At 37.4% G+C, this 11,321-nt stretch overlaps 1 protein-coding gene across 1 annotated transcript; it reads right to left on the minus strand.

The window, feature by feature from the left end:
• Positions 1 to 1,011: 1,011 nt before the first annotated feature.
• LOC113289216 (probable protein phosphatase 2C 63) lies at positions 1,012 to 5,174 on the minus strand. The gene is made up of 4 exons (XM_026538415.1): positions 4,765 to 5,174; positions 4,297 to 4,673; positions 1,747 to 1,983; positions 1,012 to 1,643 (listed from the first exon to the last, which is right to left on the minus strand). Exons 1-4 carry the CDS (start codon positions 5,018 to 5,020, stop codon positions 1,362 to 1,364), a joined length of 1,152 nt encoding a protein of 383 aa, XP_026394200.1. The 5' UTR covers positions 5,021 to 5,174; the 3' UTR covers positions 1,012 to 1,361.
• Positions 5,175 to 11,321: the final 6,147 nt, after the last annotated feature.

Consider the following 11,321-nt stretch of genomic DNA (forward strand, 5'->3'; position numbering starts at 1 on the left):
ACACTTACAGGAAGCTTTTGTGAAGAACAGTTCGGCTAGAAACGCAACTCAATTTTGAGCCGAATCCAACACTGTAACTGTCATTTAATCGATGAAAAACAGCAAATAGGAGATTGAGTTGGTAAAACTTACTTTCTTATCCTCATTTCCGGAGTTGGAGATGCAGTTGGTTCAATTTCTGGTTCAATTGGTGGTTGATTTTCAGTTTCTACACCTTCATCTTCAATTGGTTCTTCTTCTTCAATTGATGGATTAGAAGACGATTTAGTTTGCCTAGTCCCTTCTTTTCTTTGTACGAGTCATTATGTGGTTGAGTTTAATCGACGATCAAATTTTTACGAATCGACAATTAATCACGATGATGAATTTTTTTTCGCAGGAGGGGAAAGAGTTCGGCTAGAGGAGGAGGAAGAAGAAGAGATGTTAAGGGAAACTGATTTTGATTTTTTAGAAAATTGATTTTAGATTTTTGTATTAAGGGTATATAGGTAATTGAACTACCCATAGGGTACCCCTTATAAGGTCACCCAAGATGGGACTATTGTTTTGTATGCCTAGAAAGATTTAGGTATGCCCAAAATCAGGATTCCTCGAAAGACCTTCTTTTTTTTTGCTCTTTTTTCCTTCCAGTAGGGAGACATTTTACTCCCCGCGAAAACCTTGTGTTAAGAACGAGACATTTTCACCGTCCAAAGAACGGCTAAAGAGCTTATTTGCTAAGATCTGCTCAATTTCCCTCCTCGAACACGTTCCCGCATATTTAACTACACGAGCTATACCTCCATGATAAAACAAATGGACTTAAAGGTTTCATGGTTGCGGTATACTTCCTTCACCATCCAAATAGGTAACCAAATCACTAGATTTCAGTAGTGATCACTGAAATCGTTTCTAGACAAGGAGAAACCTTTGTAATTCAAATCTGGCCCTCGACTGCAACAGGCACAGACATAAATTGACAGTTCATATCTTTTCCAAAACAAAAAGCAAAATAACAAATACTGCCATGTCTACAAAATGCGGAACACAAGATCAAGACGTAATCTGCAGATACAATTCAAATTGTCTCTTTCTGAAACACTACCAAAACGAAAGGTTCATAAAGAGAAAACAACACAGAAACAAAGTCAGAACTCAATTTGTCAAGTCGACCCCAGCTTGGATCAAAGAACATCCCCTTTGATTTATGTACACTAAACCACTCCCATAACCAAAAACTTACTTGGATGTCAATCTAAAGTCTCTCATTATGATATGTCCTTGATATATTACTAGGTTCAAATTTTTATATATGTATACCTTTATGTTATTCACAAGGCAGTCAGATGGTGTATCATACTTTTTCTACCGACAAACTTCCTTCAGGAGCCTAAATGAAGTGGAACCTCTTCCTCCTCTTCTGCATTAAGAGAGAAAATATCGACTGGGGCATTAGTACAGTCAACTGTATTATGTCCTCTAAATCTGTCACTTCGGCTACCATGCTGTTGTTGGTGTTGATCAAGATATATCACTACTACGCTTATGTCATCATGAAAATGCCGACGTGTACCCTTTTCAATCCTTTTCATGTCTTCATATCTCATCTCTCTCTTTCTAGCAGCTTCTTGTAGGGCAGCGCTCACTAATCTCTTTGCTATACCCTGCCAAATAAGTAACAACGTTCAATACCATGATAACTCATAGTACTAAATGTAGCTAACAAAATGGGCTCGGACAAGATATGATTTAAGAAAGTATGCTTACCCGTCTTGGGTTCTTAAAAACAATGTCTACCGCTGCCTCATCAGTAAGCTGCTCCCAGAGTCCATCTGAAGCGAATATCAAAAACAAATCTTGAGGGTTTATCTTTCTAATCTCAATTGAGGGTTCTGCTGTCATCACAGCTCGTTTTAGAGGAACAGGCGATCCAAAATGTTGGAACAGGGGATCCCTGTTGAACTCGGGTTTCTTCAAATACATATCTCCAATAGATCTTGACACCTGACATACAAAGCAAGTTAACTGTCAAACAAATGATTTCCACATCCTTTGCATCAGAACTTATTAAATATAAATATATTTTGAATATCTGAGGGAATTCTTTGGGCGAATAATAATAGGAATGCATTTAAGTTAGTATTCATTGTTTAAAATTTTATGTATTATGAAATATCAAGTGACAAGATTTGTGATCCAGTGACAAGATTTGACTCTACATGTGACAATATTTCTAGCTCAAGAAGAGAGAAGGTTTGAGGCCCACATCCCACGTTACAATTCAAAAGGGAAGGAACCAATAAGGTTATCAAGCAAATACACACATCAAATAGTGAGAAAAGGTTAAGTCTAACAAGGTACAGAAATGCAATGGAAAGTTGATATTCAAAAGAAAGCTTATACAAATTGGCCAGTTGGTCACAGAATTATGCCTTGCCGTGTATCTCATGTAATTATTAAAAATCCATTTGGTCCTTGCTGAATCAAAAGTGAGGCACAACATGTGACTCTTGAAAGAAGATGGATACAGAAAAGGGAGCTAAATCTACACTTTTGTCCAGATAGATCTGACTCATGAGAATAATGAAAGATAGTGTACTTCCCTATTCGCACAAAAGAAAACCAAGATAAAGATAGAGACTAAGATATGGTGAATAAAAGAATAAGAAACCAGAGACGATCAAAGAAAGGTAGAATGCTTCACCAGAATTTCCAAACAAAAAAGAAAAGGTCAAGCAACTATAAGATGGCTTCTTCACTTCAAGAATCATGTCACAAAGTTGATTAAAGTTTGCAAGTTAACTCTTTCAACCTTTGCTTTTAAAGAGTTGGCTGGAATTTGTCATATTTAAGGTAAAGTAATGACTCATTAACACTAAGAATACTACTTTTTAACTATGAAAGGAATAAGTTCTTCTGTGATATTTTAATGAATGTGAATAACACGGTTTCTTTTGGTTGGAGTTGACTAAGACTTTGTCGCCCACATTTTCTGCTGAAGAAATCATTTGAGTAAGAAAAGAAATAAATGGTTTCTCCTGTGGGGGGTAGGCAGGAAAAGCAATAAAATTGAGATTAGGGATGAACTGGGTTGCACCAATACCGCCACGGGTGTCTGACACAGCAGCGTGTCCTCGTGTCCAATACGGCAGTTCTGAAAAACTATAATACGGGGACACAGCGGTATATGTTGAAGTACCGTCAATTTTTAAGATATATATAGAAATGTAAACGAGAAAACCACACAACTGTATTTGTTTTGCACTTGTTTACAATTGCACAAGTGTATTTCTGCTAGCACATGCATGTTTTCGACTACAATCTTCCTTAGAGGTAGGTGACCTTTAGTTCTCAGCTGTTTCCTAGTTTATAGTAAGATAGAAGTATTTTAGGTGTGTCCGAGTATGTGTGGCTGTGTCCGTACGGGGACACACGATACGGGGAGTCCCAAGAAGTATTGGTGCAACCCAGGGGATGAAGACTAAAATAGGTTATGAAGGTATCAAGTTCTTCCAGAAAAATGATGCATTACTAACATTCAGCTACCATGTTGCATCCATCAATTACCCGTTACGAACATCTCAGATGATTACCAGACTTCCTCTCAACTGGTACTAAGTTGCACGAGAAAGATTTAAATCTACCCATTGTTTATGACTTATTCTTTAGGAACATCTTACACAATTATCAGACTTCCTTTCAATTGGGATTAAACTAGACCATAAAGGTTTAACAGTTACCCATGGGGAAAAGAAAGGTATCCCCTCTACCTTCTGATAAAACCTACACTCTGCATAAGCAGACCACTGTACTTGTTCGGAACATTTATAATACATATTCTGATAAAACCTACTCTTTACGGCAAAATGTGTAACAGACAGGACCTAAAATTTCCTCACGACAATATTGAGATTTAACACCAGAGTTACCGACTGAGTCCAGAATGAGATCACGACCCATTAGACAACATCAAATCTGAGACGGAACAAACTACACATGTTTCTAAATCTGTTAGTGTTTAGAAGAACCTGTCAATGCTTATCGACCGTTCTACCGCGGAAACAATGTCTTGCATTCTCGTGTTTCATCTGCTAAAACTAATGTACCAATCACTACAGTCTAAAAGAAGATTCCAGCCCAATTTCGCCGATAAATCCTAGAATTCTGACCAACATTTTAACAGATTTAATTCAGTAAACCCAGTTGTGCAATGAACTCACTTATGATTTCAATAAAACATTTCCCTTCGTCCTAACATGATTCAATCACACAAAATGAGCAGTTTAACAAACAAAGAATTGCATATAAAAATCATACCTGAATTATGCCCTTAATTCGCCAAACTCCCCTAACATAAACCACAATATGAGAATCATCAGGATGAAGTGCTTCAACTTCTTTCCTAACCTCCTCAACACCAACATTATGATCAATCGATAACCTTTCAGCAACAACAGGATTACTCCTCCTCCCCCCAGAACCTTTCTTACCAAGAACAGCTCTAGAATCACCAGCATTCGCTACATACAATACATCATCAGAAATAGCTCCAACCAAACAACATGATCCAACTGAAGCCATTTGTGGTCTAGCAGGCCATGATCTCTTAACAATTCTCAAAAACTCCTCCTCGGTATTACCAAAAGCTTTCTTAATCACATCAGTTGACAATCCACCTTGTTCTGAAGCCAATTCTACAATAAACAATCAAAAACCAATTAGTGTTTTATCATACAAATACTAAAACGGATTTCATTAAAAATGAATAGAAGGAAGAAACTTTACTGTGGAGATGACCAAAGAGATGAGTATTAATAAAACGAGAAGCTTCAGGACCACCATGACCATCATAAACACCAATATAAGTAGCAGAAGGTGATGTAAATACTTGAGTTTGATCTTCAAGTGACGAATTAGCTTGTACTACTGCAATTGAGAAATCACCAGAAGCATGTGGTTTTAAATCCGTATGCCATAATAACACATCATTTCTTCTACTTCCAAAACATCTCTCTAATGGCCTTGAACATAATCTCAACATCTTTTAACTGTTTTGATGAGAAATGGGTGAGAGATTAATGTGGAGAGGGAGAAGAAGAGAGTATTGATTTTTTTTTCAGAGAGAAATGGGAATTTTTTGGGAAGGTGGAAGAAAAAGGAGGAAAAAGACTATAAGAAGCAGAAGTCGTGTTGATACCGCGTCATGTAAAAAGATTTATACACGCGGTGGAGTCGGAGTTTTAACGTAAGTATTGGGATATTGAGGTGTATCTAGAGTGTATGTATATATATTTATGCTTTGATATTTGTTTGATGCTGACTGACATCCATGGCCATGATGATGGATACTTTGGAATTTCAACGAGAAAACCGCAGTTTTCCGTAGTGGAGACAAATGGAGAATGTGAAATGGACCACCTGCTTATCTCTATTGTTTCTTTTTCACATTTTGGAGTTTTTTCTCTTCTGGTTAAAGAGACTCGGTCAACTTGGCCTCTTCATATAAGCTGATAAATTTTTGAAATTTGTCCTAATGGCTTAAACCATATGATTTTTGCCTTTTTTTGATGATAGGTTTACCTACCTATGGCTTTTTATTTGTTTCTAGTTTTCCATTGGAAGATGTTACACCAATGCCAGACGGACCCTAAGAGTTTTAGTCAAGTAGTAGACCAGATGAAACTAGGAAACCCAAAACTAATACAGTATTTTACTAATTTCCACTAGAGTTTGCTGCGTAGCATGTGTTTAGTGGAGGTGGCATCAACTACCTACCTACCTACACGAGACACTACTACTTTGTGTTTGCTCCTATCCTATGTTTATTTGGTGATGAAGCGGTGTCCAAGTTCTATGTTTGTACGTGGCCACACACATGACACATGTCTTGTTTTCATTCTTAGCTTCAACTGCAATTTTGAATTTGCCTAAAAACGGAAACTTGACTTAGTTTAACTGCCAATAACGAGACTCATACATTCGACACGGTCTTTTTTGCCGTATTTGTATATCAATTTCTAAAAGTCTCAGAGTGGATCCTTCCTCCCAAGGCTTAAGTTGTTGTTTCCATCATCATTCATTTAAACACCGTATTGAGTAAGTTAGGTTTAATAAGGTGGAAATGTAGTCCAGGTGTTGAAAAAATTTGGTCGATTTGTCAACCCTTCTGACTTCCCATTGGAAGATGTCACAGTTATAAGAAACTTGATGCCAATACCTAAATTTTTTAGTCAAGCAGACTTGATGAATGATGGACTATGATACCCAAAACGAAGTATTTTAGAGAAATCCACTGGAGTTGTCGTGTAACATGTGTTTGTTGGTGACATCAATCAACAGATTTATCATTAACTAACTACCACTCATTAAGACACTTAGAAAAAATGTTGGCTTATGTTTAATTGGCGATGATTCTCTCTATTTTTTTTTAGCTAAGTCATATGATTAAAGCCAAAAATAGTAATTACCCAAGTGGCCCGAAGGTCCCAGACCCTATAAAGAAATAAAGGACAGATAAAACTTTTAAATATCTAAGAAATGAAAGAAATAGGCAAAACAGGCCCTTACAAGAAACCGTAAAAATCTATAACTCCCATATAAATTTCAAGCATTATCTTCACAGGAACTTCAAGCTTCATAAAAATTACTAGCAATTAACTTCATTTAAAACTGGGTTTATGTGGTGGTAAAGGACCACGAAATTTACTACTCTTTGATGTATTATCATCAACTGTTGTTGTAGCCTTCTTCATATTTATCCAGTTCAAGACTCTCTGAGCTTCTTCCTCCGCAACAGGGTCAAACGCACTATTGATACTAGAAGAGTTTAATGTAGACACCACTGGAATATAATTTACAATCGTTGTTTGGTTAGTATTAGCCTCCATCCCCTCATTATAATCTTTTTCAACTTGCTTGCCATTCTCATCAACCAATGGAGACTCATTAGCCACCTTCTCAGCCAATTCATCAATAAGATTATTTGCTGCAATATCTATAATTTTTTGAGCGAACTTCAACATTTGTAACCCATCTTCCTCCAATCTCTTCTTATAATTTCTTGATGAATCTCTCTAATATGATGTGAAGCGGTGTCCAAGTTCTATGTCAATTGCATTGTGTAGACAGACACATGTCTTGTTAACATTCCTAGCGTGATCTGAAAATCTGCAACTTAATTATTTAAACAGAATCATATTATTAAACTTTGATTCTATCACTTTCAGCCTCTTGTCAAACTCAGTCCCAATCCCTTGGATAGTTGGACTCCCTCTTCGATGGCAGATGCAATTTTCTAGAATCCCCATTGTTGGTGGTGGTTTCTTTGGAAAAGCAAAAGAATTTTGCAAATTCGCCTCAGAAAGAGTCTCAGAGACACATTTATATATGCTAGCGCTTTACCCACGTGAACTCTCTATATATATTTAATACTCCCTCTGTTTTTTTTTTTTTGAAAAGTGGTACTTTCACTTTTTCATTTTAGCATTTGTATTGTACTCGTCTCTGTACTGTGTCTACATTGATTAATCTTCAAATGGATCGGCCAATATGATATAGAACAACATTGAACCTGTTCCAAGTTGCAACAATTCCACAGTTGATTTCTTAAACTTGTTCCATATATATCAATATTTAGACTCCCATTGAGTAATATCTCAGGCCGCAGAATTTCCACGGCTGAATTATTTGAACCTGTTCTATATGAGCTCCATGTTCAAATTCTCATATGAATAACATTAATTTTTTACTATTTTCGCAAAGAAAATAGCACATAAGCATGAAAGAAAAGTACATGTTCACTCTCAAAAGGTCAAACAATGACCGGTAAAACGTGTACTGGCACTTGTCTGGAAAGCCACAGGCATCGCACCATAAACACCACGACGTTGGGGCATATGCCCATCGCCAAAAAAATTATGCATGACACCAACATATGCAAGCACCAAGTTGTCTGCGGGACTAGGATGATGGAAGTATGCACGGGGAAAGGCATAACCCAGCGCCAGACCTAGCATGCACGACGTTGGGAATTTCCTGGTGTCATATCTTTGTTTGCATGACGCTGAGCAATGCCAGCGAAAAACCTTCATGTGCATGATGCTAGGACGACTCCTTGTACGACCCTAGTGCCAGTCTCTCTTCAAAGCAACCAGAGCCAGACTCTCTTCATGGCCACCAGAGCCAGACTCTCTTGCACGACGCTTGGGATTACAGACTTCTTAATGCCTATCACCAGACTCATATTTCATGGCGTTGGGCCATGCCCAATGCCAAACCCAAGTAGGGACAACGTTGGTGTATGCCCAGTGCCAGACATTCTCTGCACGCATGCCGTGGCCATGCAAGCTCCTTGCTAATGCCATTTTACAGAGACTTTTTCTTTACTCATGTGTGTGTCGAGTCTGAGCAGTGGCGGAGCCAGACTTTGAAAATGAGGGGGACTAAAAAAATATTATACATACATTAGTGGACTACATGTAAAACGTATTATAAAATCAACAGACTTTTTATGGTTTTGTGGTTTTAGGGGGGCTAGAGCCAGGGTTAGTCAACCCTTGGCTCCGCCCCTGAGTCTGAGATACCTCCTTGAGCTCTGAGTCACAAATATTCTACAAAAAAGTCTCTCACTTGAGATTGCATAAAATGCCCAGCCTTGTTGACATACCAATCCCTCATCCTTGGTGCAATACCAAGACTTCAGCCGTGGTGAAACACCAAACCTTTGTCTTATTCACGTGTGTATCGAGTCTTATTTACCTTCTCGAAAGCTGAGATCATCACTAAGATGTCATCTTTGATCAATCAAATCATCACCGAATATCACCTTGCTCAGATGCCCATGACATCATCATCATGGCTCAACACTCAGGAAATGGGGATATAGTCTATTCTTAAACTTAATAAAACACAAATTATTCATCGAATCATTATTACTACAAGATTTAACACTAGTCAGTATATTCATGGCGGATCATCTAGTATTAGCACGTCATGGCTCTGACTTAGCGAGAATAAGAGGTAGTCCATGATTCCACAACCTATGATATTTCAATTATATGGAAAATATAATGCGGAAAAGAAATAACACAGACACCAGAAATTTTGTCAACGAGAAAACCGCAAATGCAGAAAAACCCCGGGACCTAGTCCATATTTGAACACCACACTGTATTAAGCCACTACAGACACTAGCCTACTCCAAGTTAACTTCGGACTGGAATGTAGTTGAGCCCTAACCAATCTCATACTGATCAAGGTACAGTTGTGCTCCTTACGTCTTTGAATCCTAGCAGGAATCTACACACTTGATTCCCTTAGCTGATCTCACCCACAACTAAGAGTTGCTACGACGACCCAAAGTCGAAGACTTGATAAACCAATCTATCTCACACATAAAAGTATATTGAATATATAAATATATATCCCACATATATACCTATGAGTTTTTTTTCGTCTTTTGATAAATCAAGGTGAACAGGAACCAATTGATATACCAGACTTATATTCCTGAAGAACAAGCTAGAAATATCAATCTCCTCACAATAATGTTAATCGTATGGTAGCGAAACAAGATATTGTGGAATCACAAATGATGAGACGAAGATATTTGCGACTACTTTTTATCTTGCCTATCAGACATTAAATCTCTAGCAAATGTTAGAGAAGATAGTACTCAATCACGATAGAAAATAGCAAGATCAGAACATGCAACTACAGAGAAAATAGTTGGGCCTGGCTTCACAATCCCAATGAAGTATTTGGTAGACACATTTTTGTGTCTGAATTGTCCTCAATGTCTGTATTGCTAGTGCTTGATTTTGTACTTATTATGGTTTTTTTATGTTTGTGTAGGTGTTTTTGGAAAAATACACTTGTGTGGAAAAAGTTGCTCAAAAAATGCTATTTGGACCCCTGGAGGACATTTGCTATACGGACCCCATATTTGGCTAAGGGACACCCAAGGTTATACGTAGCCCAAATTCATCCTCATCACCCAAATTTGTCCTCAGCACCCATCTGCTATTCGCACCCCAGAAAAGGATAGGGGCACTTCATCTTCAACATTTCAAAAATAAAAAATGGCGGGAATAATATTCACTTCACTGCAGATTTTTCGATCGGATTTTGGAGGAGTTTTTGTGCGATTCAATCGCTGAAACTTCATGGGTAGTTGTGATATGTCCTAACAGAGCTGGTATGGGTGTTTGTTTCGATCAAATTTGGCTAGATAACCCAAGATATGAAATCAGAGCATCACGGGTTGGTTTTCCATTCCGAGTCCTGATTGAGTAACCAAGAGATTTTCGCGTGGCGACTGCATGTGGGAACACTTCTGGACAATGACTGGATGCGTTGAGAGTAATTTGGCGTGGGAAAACAGCGTGAGAAGCTAAATCAGGGAAGAAAATATTCCCAGAATATTTTTCATCAAGGCCGAGTTAAGAGAGAATTATCTTGAGTTATAGCGAGATTTCTTGGTGCTACTAGGTATAAATAGGTTCCTAGGATCACATAGAAGCGGTCTGGAGAGTTTGGGAGAGTTTAGAGTAACAACAAAGGAGATTGATCGTGTTGCAGAGAAAACTTTTCTGCTAATTCTAGGAAGAACACGAAGAACAAAAGACCACCAGAGGCAGTCGTTTATCAACAGTGACAACGACAGACACATGAGGGTCGCAGAGATACAACAACAACAGTTCTTTTCTATCGTTCTTTGTAACAGTGTTTTGCAACAATTATAAACGTTGCAAACACCCGATTTTTCATTATTATCTCTCCATTTCATCTTTGTAAATAAATTTTGAGCATGAATCAATACTTTGAGCAAGTTTATACAATGATGAGCTAAACCCATCCTCTGGGGCGACGGAGGAAGCTATTTCGCCAATAAAATGTGGTAATCTCTATTTTATTTAATTTCTACAATTGTTATATGATTTTTTGCCTTGATAAATAAAAAAAAAAAATGGTTCAATTGATGGAGCATGCTATCCTAGGGTTTTGATGTCCCATACTTTCGATTTACAATTGTTATTTCTAAAAAAAATCAACTTTTGCAATATTTAGAATCAATTTGAATGAAGGATTTGCATAATTATAATTAGAGAATATAAAATCACTTTGATATTGGTAATTAGTGGAATCCATAGCCCCAATATTCTCCATATTTTTCGTATCACTTTTATTTAAGTTTCCTATATTTTATTCAAAATTAAGTCTAAAATCTGCTTTCACAAGTCTTGAACGAATCTTATTACTACAACAACTTTGAAAACACATCAGTATACGACTTTTGTCTGAAATAGGAGATATAGTAGATAGAATTTTGAGTGACAGATGAG

The sequence above is a fragment of the Papaver somniferum genome, chromosome 6, assembly GCF_003573695.1.
Source record: "Papaver somniferum cultivar HN1 chromosome 6, ASM357369v1, whole genome shotgun sequence".
Lineage (NCBI taxonomy): Eukaryota > Viridiplantae > Streptophyta > Magnoliopsida > Ranunculales > Papaveraceae > Papaver > Papaver somniferum.